Source organism: Phalacrocorax carbo, chromosome 5, assembly GCF_963921805.1.
Source record: "Phalacrocorax carbo chromosome 5, bPhaCar2.1, whole genome shotgun sequence".
NCBI lineage: Eukaryota > Metazoa > Chordata > Aves > Suliformes > Phalacrocoracidae > Phalacrocorax > Phalacrocorax carbo.
The window spans coordinates 68405144-68424942 of NC_087517.1; the positions used below are offsets into that span (position 1 = coordinate 68405144).

A 19799-nucleotide genomic window follows, 5' to 3' on the forward strand; every position below is an offset into this window, starting at 1 on the left:
TCTCTTTTGTGCAGGAAAAACCTATAAATATATAAAACCAGTGAAACGTGTAAGTGGCCTCTTTCAAATATGAGGGTTGGGATGCACTTTCTTTTTAATGAGGTTTCTACAAGCTTTTCTTTAATGTCAGGTATGAGAGATCCCCAGGAGAATGAAAATATTGAAGGGGTCAACAAGAGCAGGAAATTACTGGCTTTTTTTTTTTTTTAGCCTAATGGGCTTCCTTCTAATCTTTTAACAGATTTGATTTGTCTGACAGAGATTCCTTCTTTGACAGCAAAACGAGAAGCACTATAGTAAGTACTGCATATAAATAATTTATGGTGGATGGTGCCTTAGTTATGGTGTTAATAGCCCCTTTGCCAGCTTGAGTACGTCTGTTGCGAGTTTGCCTTTCTTAACCAAATGCCAGGGATCGCCTGCGGTATCAGTTATTGAAATTATAAATAAAGCATTTCCAGCTTTAGCTTATATAATGAATAGTCTTTGATGCTAACAGGCTGCTGCATTTTGGAAAATAATTTGGATCTTTTTTGTAGTTCACTGTTAATCCGGGACGCATTTTCTTAGTAGATGTATCACCAGAAAGGATTAGATTTAGATTCTACCGCTGGTTCTGCCACCAGCTACCTGCACCCCCGTGACTCATTTACCTTCTTGTAACCCTACATTGCTCTTTTTATAAAATGCTGGGAAATCTCCCAAGACAAATTCCAATTAAATATTCCAATTTATAGGTCTTTGGGGGCAATTCTCTAGACTGATGTTGAAAGCGTTGAGGTTTATTATTTTTATTTAACATTATTTATTATTTTTATTTAACATTAAAGTTTACACGAAGCAAATGCAACAAGGACAGAAAATTGCATCTTGTTCTGACTGTTTATGCGTCTGTTCGTCTCTCTGACACTAACAACTGTGATGTTCACGTATGCAGCACTGGGATTGGGCTGAGCCATTCCTGCCTTCATGTTGTAGGGTCTCTCTACCCCTTCAGTGCTAGCGTGGGACTTTTCCTCTCCTACTTAAACTTCCGCAGTTCCCTTACAGAAATGAAGCCTAATACAGGAATACAATATCACAAACTACATTTGAGTGCTTCCTTGTGACTTACAGAACACAAAATAGAGTGGGGAAGAAGGCGTAGCCGCCTCCGTAGCCACTGAAGGGGGAATTGAAAGGACAGCTCATGTGACATCCAGGGCAGCTGGAAGGGAGCATGCCAAGCAGCACTTGCTGCAACACATTTCAAAGTATAGCATGGACTCTTTGCCCCGTTCCACTGCTGCTAATCGGTGTGTTGGAATGTGACTGTGAGCGTGCTTTTATCTTATATTTAACATTAGGCTTTTGGATGCTAAGTGGTTTCAAAAAGAGCTTATATCGCAATTATAGCTGTCTTTTATTGCTACGGTGATAAGGGGTGTAAGATATCTAACTTCCCTTCCCTGCTTTGAAATTCCAGGGCGTGGACCCCATGATGTAGTTCCCCTGTAGCTTGAAGTGCACTGATTTGATGTGAGCGCAGGTTATCAGGGCTAGGTGAGTTTGACCAGGAAAGGCAGATGCAGCAGCACAGAAATGGAAAAGAAAATGACAAGCACTGAATTGGTTTATTTGCAATAAAATGTTTAATTTGAGATTGAAAAAAACCCCATAGCTTTTGTTTGTAGACTTTTAAAAATAGATATATAGTGAAAAAACTTGTAAGTACAAGACACTTCAGGGAGCAAATGAAGAGTTAAAATTCATGACAACAAGCTGAGAAAGGTAGCGAGGCAGAATGGCACCACAGGACAAGAGGGTGAGCAAGACTAACTGAAAAATGGAGTGAAACAAAAGGAGCTCATAGCAGAGGCTGGGAGGAAGAGGAGGGATGAGGGGGTTTAAACCACTGAAGGAACACTGGGCATATAACAATAATGCTGGTAGTATGTTGCTTTGTTTGAAATCCCTGTAAATCACCCAGGGTTACAAGACATATTGAATGTTTCCCAGCATCATTTAACTCCGTGTGCTTTTCTCTTTGTATTCTTGTTTCTTAAAGTTCTCTCCTGCCTCTCTTATATGTATTTTTAAACCATAGTGCAAATATTGACCCTTCTGCCTACTACAAAATGAACAGGAATCTAGTCACTCCCTGTGGTTCTTTGATGAATAGAAACTAAGCCAAAGACTTTTACTTATTAAAAGAAAAAACAAAACCAAAACCAACAAACACATTGTATAACTGGAAATCTCTCTGTGACAGCCCTTTATCTCTCTGGAGTTAGAAGACAACAACAGGTAGATGAGCTGTGGGTCTTGCCTTCTATGCCCTTGCTCGCTTCCCTCTGCGAACTGGGCAAGCGGCAGCCAAGTTAGCACACGGATCTGCAAACATCCCCAGGGAACCGGTCCGTGACTCCCCAGACAGGCCAGGCAATGGGCAGCACGTGCTTTTGCCCATGGTTTTGCTCTGCTGCCCGCTCCCCTGCCAGCCTTGCGCTGGCCTAGCGCTTGCCTTGCCTAAGAGCAGGGCTACGTGGGAGCAGCGTGGGGCTTGACCGCTCGGGCGGCATGGTGAGATGTGCAAAGGTTATTTGACAATAAATGCAATAAATTGTAAAATAAATAAGTCTGTTCTGCCACTGAGGTCATGCAAGCTTAGAAATTTTAAGGTCAGCCTGGGTTAGTTAGTCCAGTTTCTGATAAATGGCTGCGTGCTGTGTGCATGTTTTGATTTTGAGCCTGAAGCTCTGCTGAAGTCCGTGGGGTGAAGGCAGCTCGCACCATCGGAGGCGAGGGAGGAGCTGGCCCAGCACAGCACCTAGTCTGCGTAGAAGAGGGCTTCTGTCTTTCATCGATGTCTAACATGAGCAAAAATAGCATTGCTGTTATGCAAGTAGTTAAATGTAACCCTCTTTCCCCTGATCAATTATCTTGGTAGCTGGCTATTTAGTTAAGCCTCTCTCTACTATGGATAACTCGGCATGGAAATCTTTAAGCCGCGCTCTCCTGAATACCATGACTTTTATTGAAGAACGATGACTTCATCGGCATCTTGGGTTTGCCAATATTTGAGCTGTACACAAAAAAGATTGTGCTTTTCACTGGCAGTATCTGAAGTAACCCTTTCCTTTCATTTATTTTGCTTCTGTAGGTTTATGAAATATTGAAAAGAACGACATGTACCAAAGCAAAATATAGCATGGGTAAGGAACTTCATTTAGCTTTAAGATCGATATCATTTTCAGGTATTGAAAATAACTGCAAGTTGTAACTGGCTGTGAAGTTTAGGTTTTTCCCCTGCTCTGTAATTTGATTTGTGTGGATATAATTGTTTTATTTGGAAATTTAATTTAATTATTGTAGCTGTTTGGAATGTTTTCAAACGTGAATTTATAGATTCGACTCTAAATTAAGTGGTAAGTGAGCATGTAGCCCCTGCAGATGTTCGTTAGGCCCTTTGCAGCAGGACTGGATGTGATATAAACCAGTGGCTAATAACATGCTCTGCGTTGGTTCAGTGCTAACGCTCACTGAAATGGACGAGGGTATTACCATGAATTTCAATAACTGCGGTGCAAGGCTATGGATCGGCCCATTCTTTGAAAGCCGTAACCTCACGTTTTTATCGTGGAGTGGCTTTTCAATGGCTTGACTGAAATGGTCTTAACTGATGGCTGCCCGAAACACCGTCCTAAGTGGAACTGAGATTATCCTGGTGAAATGGCCAAGGACTAAGGCATGCACTGAAAGCCAGCCCATCTCTTAGCCCTCAAAACAGTTGTTGCAAGGCAGTGGGAGTGAAGTTCATACTGCCAGGGCTGGTAGTTTTAGGATTTCAGCCTAGGGCTTGTGTTCTAAGAACTGAATTCACAATACAGGTAAACGAAAATTGCGAATCAGGTCACCTTAAGGATTTGTTGGCAGCTTTTCCTGTTCAGCAGTTATATATTTTATTTCATATGTGACATGATATACTTGACTGTGGGACCATAGTTAACAAGTAGTTAATGGTAAACTGAACTATGTAAGCTAGAAAGCTGAATTTTCTCATATCCGAGCTTCTTCACAGACAACCGACAGAAACAAATTTGTGTGAGGAAAAACTGCATGAACATGGGAGAAAATGTTTGATAACTGTTGGAATCGCATTTATTTGCCTACAAGCAGTTAAAAAAAACAACAATGGGAACTTGAATTACAGGTAGTTCTGTTCAATATTGACCCATCAGCTGCTTAGAAATACATCAAATAATAGGAGAATAATTATGCCAGAAATTATTTCCATGCTTTGACTTTTCTGTTGAAGTAACAACCTACAATGTACAATTGTTCAGTCCTTATATACACTAAATTTTGGTGTTCATCCAGTATTAACAGAAGTACTGTTTCTCTGTAGCATGGGAAATCCAAATTAATCTGTGCCTTTCAGGACCTTTTCGAGTCTGATGCTGGATCATTTTCACTGGAAATTACGTATTTGCACTCTTGAAAGGGGAAGGTCATACAGCTCAGTTTGAATTTTTGCCTTGGAGTTGGTTACTCACTTGATTTATTTTTTGCTCTTTTTTTTTTTCTTCTTTTAGTCCAGAAATGGGAACACACGTTAGAGGTTAGTCAAATAGGGCAGAGTCTAAAGGAAGGTAAAATGTTAGGGTTCTTGGATCGTTCTTGTTCCAGAGACTGGCAAGATCACACAGTATACCTAATAAAAATATCATTAGGCCAGCCTGTCCGTGGGTATACTCAGCATAACTCAATCAGGTCCTTTGTGTTCCAGCACAGGAATGCTGGGTTACAACCCAGCACAGGTTGCAAACAGATTTGAGCAAACACTGATAATGCTGCAACATTTCTGCCCGGCAGGAAAAAGCTGCCCAGCGAACACTGCAGTCTCTGTCGTTTATTTTGCCCATTTTTGAAAATGTGAATCTCTCTTCAGTGTTAAATCCCGGTGTGTCGAAGGGTGCTATGTAGCTCTTGGGTTGGTCACGCAGCCCTAGGAAAAGAATTTATCTGCTCACTGGTTGTTTCTGCCAGAAGCATGGAGACATCTGCAGACAGTTCATAGTGCTGTGTAATCTTAAAAAGGACTTTGAAAATTAACGATACTGCAGGATACTGAGCACTCCTGGAGCAGTTCTTCCAGCAGGTGATTAGTATCTCAACAATGTTAATGAATGAAAAATCCTCATTTCAAGAACAATCAAAAATGTCTCGGTGATCCTACAGTGAGCTGTTTCCTGGTTCACAGTCGCTGTTCCTTCCAATCCAGTCCCACGCTCTCTTCTTAGCAAAGAACCGATGGGCATCACGGAGCACACTGTAGCACATAATTTTTCTTATTCTAAGTCCTTTTAAATTCTCCATGATGCCACTGGCCAGATTTTTTTTTTTTTCATTGGCATTAATCATCTTAGCCTTGCACAAAGACAAGTACTTGACTTAGCTCTGATTCAGCACCCAAGCCTGGTTCATTGAATCCCCAAATGTATCTTCACAGATAGCACGACACCATCAGACACGGGTAATACTCCATAACTGGAAGCAGCTATATTAATGCCAGCAGCTGCAGGAAAACCATTAGAAAAGTAATGTGCTACAGCCCTCAAAGGCCCAGGTCCAGCCAAGGGACCTTAGGGAACGGTGCAGCGAGCTGCGGTGTCGAAGAGCCCCTCACCATTGTGCTCCTCCAAACTTACATGTCAGCTCCTCCCCACCCCCCCTCGCCTCCATACTCTGGCCCCAAGCTAAGGAGCGATACCGCGCCTGGGAAGGCAGGACTCCCCAAAGTCCCTTATGCCACATACATTATATAGATGAAGCATTAATTGCTTTCAGCCTCATGCATGTCACTAATAAACGGATGTGTAAACAGGGAAAGGAGAGGGAAGAAAGAAGGAAACTACCCTTTTAAATAAAAGACGAAAATGTGGTAAATATGGTAAGTATTACGCCAAGGTCTTCGCAAAGGCTTTCCCTACAATTTCTCTAATCAATCTGAAATCTAAATTCAAAACTTTGTGTGGATGATGCGTGCGTATGCGTGTTCCCGAATGCCATCAATTCCAGCCATATTCTTCTTGTGATCGAGCCTTCTGCTACACACTTTCAAATCTGCAGGCTTGCCCTTAAATCAAACTGACTTTTCAGAAAATGTAATTTATTTTAATGACTAATTTCAAGTCATTGGCTTCTAATTCTTGATTCTCAAATATATATGACTTCCTCTTGCTCTCTGCAGTTTTCCATTTCATAAAATGAGTCATGTTTAATAACCTATATGATAAAAAATGAAAGTACATGGAAAGGAATGAGATGGCAGAAAAATCATTATCTGACCAAACGACTGTTATTTTGAGGGAAATCTCCAGGAAGGAAGATAAAGTGAGACTGTCTAACTTCGAAATTGTAAATAACTATTTTGTCTTTATTTTTCAAGGGATCACCAGTCTGCTTGCCAATGGAGTTTACAGTGCTGCATATCCTTTGCACGATGTAAGTGATCTTGGAATATATTTTACAAGTCTACTATCTGACACCAAAAATCCGTAATGTGTTACGTATTAACGGCATCGTCCCAAGCACAAGTGTTCGGATCCTGACTTCCTGCTGACTTGTATCATGACTGCAGTGACTTTTGCAGGTTGTTTCCATCACTCCGCTCACTTTTAATGAACTCCCCACCTCTGTTCTAGCTTTGATGATCATAAGTGACATTTGAACGTAACATTCGAAGAGTTGTTTCAGTGGCTTAGCAAACAAAATGCTTCTGTTACTTTCTGACCTTCTGCTCCTGAGGTCCCTGGCATCAGTGCTGGGAGGCATATTTACTCCTGGGGCACCAAGTGGCTGTCTCACATCACCCACATCTCCCTGGCATCCCCCCTTGCAAGTAGGGAGGTGTCGGTGGCTGTGTGTCCCTGCAATTGGCTGCCACTGGAGGAAAAACCATAAGCAAGAGTTGGAAATGATGTATTTTGTGGGACGGGATGTGACTGCAGACCTTCTTACTGATGAAATCTGCTTTTGAGCAGTTCAGTAAGATGTCAAGAGTGTGTTCAATTATGGTGTTCATCGAGAGCATTAGAGAGAGATAGGGAATTGTGGTGGCATTCCTAGCTGAGCGGGGGATCCCCATCCTGCCAGAGGTGCGCAGCAGTTGGATGCTGACGGCGTTTTTACTTCGAGGTTCAAGGTATGACTAGAACTGACAAACACACGCTCTTAGCTAGACCCTTACAGAAAGGTTTGACAGGTGTCGAGGGGACGTGTCCGTCGTGGTGCTCACGATGTACCGGCTGCGTCAGCATACAAGGGCTGTCGAGCCTGGTGCCGGGAGATGTGCAGATGGAAGCGTGTCTTCCCAGTTTTCTGCTCCCCTCACTTGCACTGCTTTTACATGGGACCATGAGTGTTTTATCTCAGTGTAACTGAGACCAGAACAACCTCTTTATCTGCCTGATGTTTATCATAAATGTCAGGCACTCTTAAACTGCAGCGATATCGCTTAGACATCCAGAAAGGTTAAATAAACTTCTCCGCATGTGCTTGTCTCGCATCTTTAGACAGCTACTGATAGTCTTGTATATAAGTTATTGTCTTAATTTACTCCTTTATCGTATTTAAAAATAGCCCCAAATTAAAACTTCAAATCTAATCAGCCCTGAGTGTTTGGAGAGTCTGGATAGAGATCAGCTCTCTCAGCTGGTCTCTTCTCTTTCAAGTGGACTGAGCTGAACCCCAAATACCGTGGCAATACCGCATCCTTTCCCTTGACATTTTTAGGCCACCTTTATCACTTATTCATTCCTTTTTCCCCAGTGACAGACATTATTACTCTTTCTTAATGTGCCTGATGACAGAAGACAAAGTGTGCTATGACAAATGATCTCCTAAAATACAGCATTATTTTACAGATTGCTTTTTCTGTTTTTGATGCATTAAGTGCGTGGGATACATGGGTATGCAAGATGCATAGCAGCTCTGGGCGCGACTCACTGAATGACGCAGATTTTCTTTTTTTAAAGGGTGACTATGAAGGTGAAAACGTTGAACCTAATGACAGAAAAGTAAGTTGATATAAAGGGGGTTTAACATATTCACGAGAGTCCCAGGCTGAAGAGTCACCTGTTGGAATCGGGACGTGTGCCAAGATTTCACAGAAAATACCACAAAAAGGCACTAAATGCCAAACAGCTGAAGTACAGAAGTACTTTCCAGTGCTTAAATTTGCCCAAATGTGGAATGGACTATGGATACGTAGAAATTACTAAGCTTGATAAAGATACATTTCCTGCCGTGTTGGTAAGAGTATTGACAGCATTCACATATAACTCCTAAAGTTCAGATGACGTGATTTCAGGCCAGCTCTGATGAGAATATGCTCAGTTGTATTCTGCTGTCCTATTCTGACATAATTCCTGCTTCACTCGGTGGCGAGCTCTGGTCTCAGCACTGCAACCTCTGCTGAATTAATGTGCTGCTGATCTGGAGTGTGAGGATCAGAATTGGGGCGGGGGGAGGCAGTTGAAAACCTAAGTATAAAAGTCATTTGGAAAGATAAAGATTGGATATTTTCTCAGAAATGAGACATTCTCAGCAAAGCTTTAAGGTGCGCTGTTCAGCCAGAAGCTGCCCTGTGGATGTATACGGATGCATTGCATCACTTTTCGCATAAGTCTGTGGCTTAAATTGTGTTTTAATTGTCTGTATACTGAAAGACATTTGTTTGTTGTAGTAAAACAAGTAGGAATTATTCTAAAGAAATACTTTTCATAAGAAAAAAGCAAATTTTTCACCTTTTGCATAAATGTTGGTTTCTTAAATTCAGAGTGCAGTTACTACATAGACCTGATCACACTTCTCTAAAGATAGTCCTATTTTTCTGTGTATCAGACAAAAACTGAAGTAGAGAGGTTACGACCAGTCCTTTCAGGGGGAGCTACTGAATCTGGGTGCCGTGCACGTTGGGCTTTCAGACTTGAAACTTCACCTTTCCGGTTTGTTTTCATGGTCACATCTCCAAAGAAATGCTGTGGACATTCAGGTCATAGGAAAAGCAGATCTAAAGCCCTTCAGGTTGGTCAAATAAAAATAGGTACTCAAAATTCAAGGTCTGGGCCTTAAGCTGCAAATGGCTCATCAAAAGACACTGACTGTTGTTTCCCCCCCCCCATTGATTTGTGTTAAAAATACCACATACCTGTCATTTCATTATTAAGCAACACATTGCTCGACCAAAAATAGGATGAAAGTCCATGTTTTCTCTAAGTGTCTGGATTATCATCTTTATTACTAACTTTCCAAACCTCACAAATTCACTCATTTCACAAGTTCACTGTGTATTTGGAAATGTTTACCTTGGCTTTTGGCTTCCAGTTCCCTCAAATAATCTTTTGGCATGTTTTGGCATGTCTCTTCTGGTTTCTTGAAGTTTTCTTTAATCTAATCCAGCGCTAGGCCAGGCTTGTGCCTTTTTTAACAACAAAATTAAAGATTTGAGGCATAGAAATGAAGTAAATATTTAGGGCTAGTGCGCTGATCTCCTGTAATTGTGTCTTTGAAGCTGTGCTTTGAATATCAGGCTGATAAATGTCAGGATAAATGAGATAATTCATTTGTACTTTAGACACAAATTTGGTTTGAAGTATTGTACGAAACTGAAACATGGCACTGATGCAAAATCTCCTTAGCTTAGTATTTTCCCGATATGCCTGACTGGCTTAGATCACAGAAAAGGAATCTGATTTCCAGCACAAACTTAGCTTGTAAAAATGAAGTAAAAAAAAATAAAATAATAAAAGGCAGGGTCTTAGCTAGTGCACATGGATGTTGAGGTGTCCCAAATCATTAATTGTTTCCCAGACATAGGCAGCTGGCTTTAAATGTTTGGAAAATGTGGCTGAAAGAAACCTAAAGCAGAACAAAATAAAATAAAATTTGCAAGAATGTTGCTGTACAATAGAGGCCTGCCTTTAGGTTTCTGTTTCTGCTCTTACTGTTGTAAGGAAACCAATAAAGATGAATGATTTTGGGTTGTGGAGGGGGAAATCCACAGTCCATTTGTATTTTTTGAGGTCATATTTCTGTAAAAGTAAAGAAGCTGTGTTTTTTGAATGACTTGAACCACTGGCATGAGAAGTACAGCAGTTCAGCTTGGAAAGTTTGTGTTAATGATTTGGCAGGAGAATTGCAAAGCTGCTCTAGAGACGCTGCTCGCTGTGCGACTTGTGTGTGATAGATGCGAGAAGTAGGAGTGGGCAGGGGCAGCAGCAGGGCCGCCAGCCTGCCTGTCCTTGCTTTGCCGCATTTCACTGGAGAGATGTAGGAGGCTGGCATGTCAAGTTTCTCATGACAAAATAGCCTACAGATTTAAGCAATAACATCCTGTTTGGTCTGTTCTTCTATAAAGAAGATTAATAGCGGTGCCCTCCCTGAAATGATACCTGGTTTAGGTCTTGGTTCCCCGTTGCAGTTTCCTTCTGCAGCTGAGCCCACTGACAGAGGTTTGTGTAACTGAGCTCCGAAATCTTCTGCCTTTTTTTTTTGTTTTTTACCCAATGTTCAATGAAGAGAAATACCTCAGCAGTAATCAGTTCATGCTCTTCCGTTTGAGAGCAGTAGAAGAGGAAAAAGGAAAATGAGTATGTTGTTGCTAGACAAATTAAAGAAATCAGAAGCCGGCCCAGGAACATTCTGCTACCGAGTTCATGTCACTGGGCTGAAGCAGGGAGAGAAGCAGTAAAGGGAGACCTGACTTCACAAGCAGATGTAAAGCTTCTCTTCCCCTTGTCCCACAGAGGAGGTGATGGCGGGGTGGACAGTGAACACACTTCGTCTTCTCTAGTATTTTTTGTACACAGGCTGACTTCTTGCTCGCTCTGTTAGCTGAACTGAATTTAAAAAAAAAAAAAAATCAGATCAGAGAAGCGCTATTTATATATTTTACAAAGGAAAGGATAAGTTGAAGGTCTCGGAGGAACCTATTTTTGTGAGGGATTCAGTTCTATAAATCACTAATGGGGATCATTGTTTTCCTTGGCCCGTATCCTAACCAAAAGGATGAGTGGAAATCATCATGTTCTTTTAGTTTAAAGCTGAGAAACTCTAAAACGCAGCTTTTGAGGCATGTCTGCACAGCACCTCTTGTTGGATGCTCAATATTATAGCTTCTTATAGTGAAAACAAACCAGTTTATTCTATTTTTTTTTCTTTCTCGTAACTCAAAGCATGTTCATCTTTCACATCCATTCTGCTAGATACCTCCTAAGGATCATAAAATCAGGACTACTCTCCCTGTCCCTGCTATAGTTATCCATCGGTCCAGTTGCTGAAGAGCCTTTTAATGTACTAGAATTTGTCATTGCATTATAGCATGTCAAATCATCAAATTTGTTTTTAATACTTAATGCAGGCAGCGTGTATTGGCAGATTAGGTGTTGAAACCACTAAGTGCTGGGGCCAGATCCACAGCGTGAGCTCTGCAGTTTGCTGGGACCAAAGGAGAAAATGCTCACGTGTGCGGTGCTTTAGCTTTCGCCTTGCCTTTGTGTTTTACAGCTCCTGTGTGAGGAGTGGGCGAGCTATGGAGTCTTCTATAAATACCAGCCAATCGACCTGGTGAGGTGAGAGCTCAGCCCTTAACGTCGTGTTTCCACGGGGCAGCGCTGGAGCTGCGCACGGCGATGCTCGTGCGGGCGTCCCTGTGGGGATACTGTCCTCGGTGCCACCCCGGGGGACTCCGGAGAATGGAGAGTTCACTGGGGGAAAAGGAGTTTTCTGTGGGTTTAGAAACACGCTGGTGCATCCCACCTAGTGTGAAACCTTGCAGGGGACATATTTTTAATGAATTTTGCTTGCTTGTGGTGAGAGCTGAGAAAATTAGGTGCTTTTCTAAGAGGATTTGCTCACAGAAGATCCAAAGATACCAATTTACACAGCAGAAACGGGGGGGGGGAAAACTACTAGTTGGACTGACTTGTTTTAATGGTGCCTGTATCTCTGGATTAACTCCAAGCATCATGAGAAAGAGAGTCCACTGAGAAGAAAAAAATTCCCACAGGTCATCAGATCTTACTTTCTCCATGCTTAATCCAGCTGCGATTGGTAATTTTAGCCATGTTATATTTTAAGAAATAGGAAACATTTCTCTCTCTCATTTCTTTTTTTAAAATGTATTTCAGAAAATACTTCGGAGAGAAGATTGGGCTATATTTTGCCTGGCTGGGAGTTTATACACAAATGCTTATCCCAGCTTCAGTTGTGGGGATTATCGTTTTCCTATATGGCTGCGCAACTGTGGATGAGAACATACCAAGGTAAAATAAATAAATAGATTCTATTATTGGAGGCAACTAGAAACTCAGAGCAAAATGTTACCTTTCTCTGTAAGCGTTTTGTCACTAATACCTAGGGCGAGCACAGCTGAAACTGTGGCTCCCAGTTTCTAGGGCTCGCCCTGCGCCACAGCAGCCCGACACCCCGCTCCGTCTGTGCTGGCCGTGGCTCCCACCGCTCTCCCTCCCCACACCCCACACGCTTCGTCTTTTGGAAGCTGTGCTTAAAATGAAGCCACCTCCACACGGATGGGAGAGCGTGCAGTCCATCGATTTCTGCTTCCAGTAAGCGATGGAGTGCTACCAAGGGCTGAGAGTGGGCAGCAGAACCTCAGCACGTTTCGAAATCATTAGCATTTATTGTTGATATTACTTGTGGAGTTTGCATTGATGTACTAAAAATAATTCTTGGCCAGTTGCCTAGGTGGGTTGGTTTTTTTTTCCTAACTCAGATCATTATGTTAAAACAAACCAACAAAGTACTGCTAATGATAGGGTTTAGTGCTTCCCATCATAAAATGCTGAGGAGGGCATTGTGTAACATAAAGATGAATCAAGAATATACATGCCTAAAATAAGTAGTTGTGGTCGGATTAACAAAATCTTGATGTCCTACTATTTTTAATTTTTTAATAAGTTTTGTAGTATAATCTTTTTAAAGCCCTATGATTTGGCATTATTTATGCTGCATGTGTCATCAGCTGCAGATGAAAATTATATAGTTTGTACAACAAGCGTGAGCACTGAGGAACAAAGCAGATAATGGATATCAGAAAATAGATTTTTTTTGTTGTTTCTGTTCATTAAGGTTGCTTTGTACTGCTTCCAACAGTAGAAGAAAGTCAAAGGGAGGGTCACTGTTGCTATTTCACAGATGGAGTGCAGAGAAGTTGAATTGGTTGAACTCCAGTCTCTTGATACTCAGCACTTCCCTTGTACCTTATCTATTGCTGTAGTTAGTATTTCAAAACAAGAATGATTTTTTAATTGAATTTTGTTTTTAAACTGTAAGATCCTATAGTAAAAAGCATAGAGCCTCATGCCTTTCATAATGCTGTCTTTTATTCCCTGCAATGGAAGCAGGGCTGGGGATGGAGGGAGACAGGACAGCAGCCTCACGTGAGGATTTTGGCCCCTGCGATGGTGTAGGTTAAGGACAGAGCTGCTTGCTGGGGCAAGAGCTGGGAAGCACTGTGAGCACTGATGGTCCTACAGACCAGAGACAGATGCTCTGCAGAGGAGAAAAGATCATTGCAGCATGGAAGATGGAGCCGTACTGACCGTGCTTTTTCCATGTCTTGTTGCTTCGTTGCAGCATGGAAATGTGTGACCAGAGAAACAATATCACCATGTGTCCCTTATGCGACAGAACATGCAGCTACTGGAAGATGAGCTCCGCTTGCGCAACTGCTCGCGCAAGTCATCTGTTTGATAACCCTGCGACTGTCTTCTTCTCAGTCTTCATGGCTCTCTGGGGTAAGATGATGTATGCCTTCATGTTAAGTTTTTAATTATTTAAAATACAACAGGAAGAAACAGAAGAGATAAAGCAGTATATTTATACTCAGGCAGTTAATTATATGAAGAACTTCTCTTTCTTTCTTTTTTTTCTTTCCCATGAAACTGTCACTCCCAAATTTATATTCTGGACTGAAGGCTAAAATTCAAAAAGTTGCTCAAGATGAATATCAAATGAAATTGTTAAACATCTGTCATAAAACTGCTGCGTGGTATGTCAAAATTTCATTAACGGGATTGCACAGCTTGCCAAAAAAAAAAAAAAAAAAGACCTATTTACAGAGCCAGCTTCCACTTTAGAACATTGCAGAAGAAATGTATTAATGCACTCTGGGGTCGCAGGGAGGGCTCTGCAGGGAAGTCTAATGGCCTTTCGCATCTCAGGACAAACCAAGATTGATTCTTGAGTGTGCTCCGAGACGCAATTAAGTTTATCAGCAGGCAGACATCATGCATGTAGACCATGAAGCAGGAGCAGCGGCATTATAGGTATTTTTTCTGATGCTGACTGCCCTTGTGCTTTGAACACATCACTTAACCTTTCTTGGCACATCTGTAGAACTTGGTTAAAAATATTAACCCGCTCATGAAATCTGTGTGAGAGTGTCTTCGGGAATGGTTATCGAGGGCTTTTCTCCTCCCTCCTGGAGGAGGGATGGGGACCTCCTTGTTCGGGCACCCCAGCACCAGCCACGGGTGCTGGAGAGGAGGAGACTCCCTTCGTTCCTGCTACAGGCCAGGAGGGCCTGTTAAGATAAATGGGACTTGATGGGCTCCAAAACCCCTGTTTGGACCTGGGATCCCTACACAGAAAGGCTACAGAGAATAGGGAAATGTGCGTTATTCCCCCCAGCTGTGAAGTTTGATAGCCACATACTCCCAGTGTCAGTGAGAGCAGCACAAGATGATGCTCGCCCCTCCTGTATGCCTTGTTGCGAGTTAGCAAATAACCTGGTTTGGATTATATTTAATCCTAAAAAACAAAGCCCATGTTTTTATTTGTGCTAGTATGTAAGGAACCATTCTTACATTAACGTTCATCTGAACTGATTTTAATACAATTCAACGTAAATCAGTGTAGAGCAGTGTCTTTTTGACCAAGGTCTCCATTTGAGATAGCGATGTTTTAGATGCAATGCTAAGAGCTCATTATCAAGTACTGTAAGGAATAGGGCAAGGACAGTCCTGAAGAAGGATTTTGGGATCAGCGGGGAGTCAGGAGCACTGCAGGTTTGGAGGGAAAGCTGGGAAGCGGGGGAGGTTGAACTCCACCAGCTTCACAGCAGACAGGAGTGATCGCTGTCTTACAGATCATCTTGCCGTGTAGCACATAGGGAGAAATGTGATATACCCCGCAGTGCCAGAGACTTTAAATAGTCTGATTCTCTCACGTGGAGAGTCAAGTATCGGTTTTGGTCTCCTCATTTACCATCATTGTGAACCTCATGTGGATCTTGGTACATAATGCTCTGTTGTCCAAAAAGTAATGCTCTTTGCTTGCTCTTTACCTGAGATAACAGATGCCTTAATATCTGAGATAGTTTTGGAGTAGGATGTGAAATTCCTCCAGTTCTTCAGAGTCAACATAAAATTTTATTGTGGGACAGTAGCATATAAAATAATTGTTGTTTCAAAAAGGTCTTTTTGAATTGGGAAAGTTGGAACTTTTTCCACATAGTTTTGAATTTGCATTACTGCAAATTTCATTTCTAAAGGATTTCACAAAATGATTTTTTAAAAAATGAAACCAGTACTTTATTTGTTAAGGTAATAGTATCAATAAAAATTTACCATCTCTAAATGTAGGCACACGTTTAGTCTCCAGTGCCATTTGTGAGCACCTCTGCATGTAATGAGAAGTTTTATTATGTTCGTGTGCAGTTGCAGAGTTGAGGCAGACCCAAGTGACCTGCTCAGGTGACCCAGGGCATCCTTAGCATAGCAAGAAAATTAGCCCAAGTTCATGGGTATTATTGTGAGCAAGCATTTGGCCAGGTGGCCAAATTTGTATACACCATTTGTATGGTGGTGGTATCGTAACATCCTGGAGAACTCCACTCACATGAGCACTGGAGCAGCTACAGCACTGAACTGAGCCCCAGTCAGAAGTTCAGCGTTAAACCTGGACCATGGCCCAGTGCTGTTTGGTATTAAATGGCATTAAAAATGTCAGAGAATCCAGATAAGATCATCTGGACAGTAACCTCTGGGAGTTTTTAAGTTCCATTTATGCTTATGGGCCCAGATGAAATATGAAAATGCAGGTCCGCTTGCCAAAGCGGCGGTACATCGCTACCTGGCACGTTCGCCGAGGGCTTTTGAATGAGCCATCTATGCTTCAGATGCAGCCTTTCATTTTGCGTTGTTGTAAGCCAGCGCCATGGAAGGACTTCCAGTAGCACTAAGAAACCACGTCTTGTTCATTTTCCATATTTCTCGCTGTACGTGGAAGCTGCAGACCCCGGCACAAGAACTGCCGGTGGGGGGGAGAGGGGGGCAACTCCAGCACCATGACACAAACCCTCTTAAGATACAGCCGTGGCCATCCCCATTTACGGGAAGCCTATGGCTTGTAAAGGGGCTCAGTTGTAAGTTATGGACGTGAGAGTTTTGCTTGGAAGGCGAATGAATGTCACGATCGTAGCCTGGTTCCAGTCATGAGGGTGTCCTTTCCTCTCTGTTCAACTTTCTTACCCTCTTCCCGCCTCTCGTTTTTCTGGATACAAATGTTTTGAGCACTCACTGCGGGGAAACTCCCCTGGGAACACCATTTCTCGGTAGACTTGCCTCTTTCATAATCACTTACTTATTATACAGCGCTGGTGTATTCCCAGCACCTAAATATGTCCCCTGAGAACTCACTCGGTCTCAGATGCAGATAGACCGGGATCGTTCGTTGGGACTCGAGAACTGCTTTAACGAGGCTTCTTTTCTGTAAGTCTTCGCCATCAAAAAAGAAAATGGCAGTTTCTACTGATAAAAGCCCTTCAAGGCTTCCTCTTTAACAGCCTGCCCACCTGCAGCTTTCACACTGGCATGAGTATTGAGGTTTGGGTGTGCTGATCGGAGCTAACCATACTATTACGGCCACTAGACAGATGTAATTATAACAATATAAAAATGCTTTATCTTGATATCTTTGGGGAGATAACTCCAGTATCAGTACAAGGCTAGTTAAATCATTCATATTTTGTATAGGGGTAAAACACAGGTTTGTATGGACTTACGGATGGGATTATATGCAACGAAGACCAACAGTATCATCAGTCGCACATACAAATATTTAAATAAGTTTGGGTGTCTGACTTTCTTAAAACCCGTAAAAAACTGTAAGCATCTTTCTACACGAAGCTGTGGAGGTAATAAATGCCCTTTCTTTTAGCTTGTCTGGATACAAAGGTTGGCTCCGAGCACTGTTCATCAGGATTTCCCAGATAGACATTACTGTTGAATAAAGGGTAACAAAAATGAAGTTAAACTGGCCTGGTATATGACACAATATTGTACCTATTGAGACCTTTGGAGGTGAGAGCCTGCAGGCGTTCAGAAGGCAAAGCGGAGCGTGGCCAAGACAATCCCAGAGGTTGATGAGATAATTGAAAAAGTTATCTTTGGTTTTTTTTGGTAAAATGTCAAAATAATTGTTAAACTCTCGTTTCAGCTGCCACCTTTATGGAACACTGGAAGAGAAAACAGATGCGCCTCAACTACAGGTGGGACCTGACTGGGTTTGAAGAGGAGGAGGTTTGTCGCTTCAGTTCTTACTCTTTGACTTCCACGGTGGCGTTACTGATAGCTCCTTGCCCCGAGCCCGTAGACGTTGCCTCATGGGGAACTGCTCTTCGGGCGGTTCCGTCATTTAGAAGAAAGGAAAATCCTGTGCATGAACTACTTGTGGTTTTTATAGCAAGGGTATGACTAGTATGTCTTGTTGCCGTAGAAACATAATTGTATAGCCACAAAATCTAGGTTTTTTTGAAGTGTGTAGTCGGGTCACACCTAGCAGCGTAGGCATGGAATATACAGCTCAGACCTTACTCCTGGGCTGATGTCAGGGTGCTAACAACTAAGGACTTCATTCATCTCACGCTGCTGTAAATCAGAAATGAATGTACTGAAGTTGATAAAGTTACAGTGCTGTAAAAAAAGCACTGAAAAATTCCTGTTAACTTTAACGATGCAGGATCAAGCCCTGACTTGGAAAATACCTAAGAAAATATTGCCAGACATGTGGGCTTGGGGTATTGGGAGGGACACAGTGTGGAGGTCTTTTTTTTTTTCTTTTTTTTTCATTCATTTTCGATGGAAAAAAAAATAAATAATCCCTAGTCTGGTTTACACTAAATGTGCTAAATAGCATGAAGGAGAAAAGGGCTGAATCTATATAAAAAATGGTCTTAAAAATCAATGAAGTTTCAGAAGGAAAGGAGAGAAAATCCTCAGTCAGCTGAGGAGTGTATCCCACCTTTTTGTGTTTAATTTTATCGCTTTACAAAAAAGGAGACACCTTCCCAGACCCCCAGACAGTCCCAGCCCGGCAGCCTTGCCCTGGACTGTACTGCGGTGCGGAGGCAGCGGAGGCGTGCGGGTCCCTTCCATTTTCCCATCGTATGTGACAAGCCCTGCTGCAAAAACCCCGCTGCAGGATCTGATCTAGGACCCACGGGTTGTACAGGCGATCGCCGCCTTGTTTGCCGGCCAGCTGGCTTTTTGTTACTGTCGCTATAGAAGTATGGCCACCCCTGTCGTATCTATGGATGGTGTAAGTAGATACGCAACAAATAGCGCTCACGTGAAACAAAAACCTCACCGGCCCTGGGTTTAACACTGTGCAGCTCGGTGAGCCTGGCACGGTTATTGTTCCTCTCACCCCCAAAATCGTTCTGCTTGAATTATCTCCTCTTAATATGTTCATCTCCTCCATAATATATGTAGGCACACTTACGCCAGCAGCCTCTATGCTGTGTGCTCTGCTAGATCATACCTGTTTTCCTGGGAGAGAATATAAGGTTTTATTTCCTGGATACTATACTGCTCTTTTATTTTTGGTAACTTCTTGTTAGTGCACATGAAAGTAGAAAGGATTAACTGTATCTTTCCGATGTCTGTCCCCTTCGTGTCTGAATTCAGAGCTCCACACAGCTAAAATGGCAGCTGTTAATAAAGTATTTTTTATTCTTTGTTTTGTATAGTCAACTAGACAGATGGGTTTAGTGAAGAATTTAAGCCTCTCCTGTTTCTGATTTGGGTAAAACTTAAGCTGGTATCATGTTAAAGATTAAGGGTTTCGAGTGATATAGCAAAACCCAAGTGTCTCATCTTCCAGTGTTCTTAGGGACACCTAGTTCATACAAGACTTAGACTAATGTTAATAAATGTTTTAGAGCACGAGCAGACTGATTTTCTCTGGTAGTGTCTAGCCATCCACTGTAGCTATGTTTGTGTCATGTAATTTTTAAAATATCGATCCAATATGATTTGCAACAGTTCAGTAATCAAATTTTTGTGTCTTTTTTTTTCTTTTTCTTTTTTTCTTGTGTTTTTTTCTGGTTTCCTGAAGGAGGCAGTCAAGGTTTGGAAAACATTTTTTTTTTTTAATTGCTCCTACCTTTTTTATTACATGTCTACTGATGAGTGTCATCTTTTGATCTCCACCTCTTCTTTTTTGAGCATCAGATTTTCTTTAGATTTCCTACTGATTGCTTTGCCTTTACACCCTCCCCCTCTCCACTTGTTCAGACTTTTTTCAACTCTGTTCTGTTTCCCATCCGATGCATAACTGTAAATTCTGAATCTTTTGTGAATGCATAATTATCGTGAATTCTGAATCTGTCTATCTTTCTGAATCTTTTGACTGTCTTACTTCTGAGTGTTTCCTACGCCCTCTCCTTCAAGGCACATGGGTAATTGGTGGATGCTGTCAAGACAGGATTAGAGGCAAACCCAAGTGACAAT

General features: G+C 42.0%; 1 protein-coding gene across 5 annotated transcripts in view; it reads left to right on the forward strand.

Annotated features, from left to right (window-relative positions):
- ANO1 (anoctamin 1) overlaps positions 1–19799 on the forward strand; it is an 83297-nt gene that overhangs the window by 44520 nt on the left and 18978 nt on the right. For 3 of the 5 annotated variants that reach the window (XM_064452893.1, XM_064452889.1, XM_064452890.1), the window contains exons 6-15: positions 242–296; positions 3143–3194; positions 5867–5932; positions 6431–6486; positions 8019–8060; positions 11551–11615; positions 12174–12308; positions 13642–13802; positions 17506–17588; positions 19405–19416. In XM_064452893.1, coding sequence (XP_064308963.1) covers positions 242–296; positions 3143–3194; positions 5867–5932; positions 6431–6486; positions 8019–8060; positions 11551–11615; positions 12174–12308; positions 13642–13802; positions 17506–17588; positions 19405–19416 — 727 coding nt within the window. The remainder of the gene's footprint in view (positions 1–241; positions 297–3142; positions 3195–5866; positions 5933–6430; positions 6487–8018; positions 8061–11550; positions 11616–12173; positions 12309–13641; positions 13803–17505; positions 17589–19404; positions 19417–19799) is intronic. The other 2 variants (XM_064452891.1, XM_064452892.1) reach the window with 1 other exon arrangement.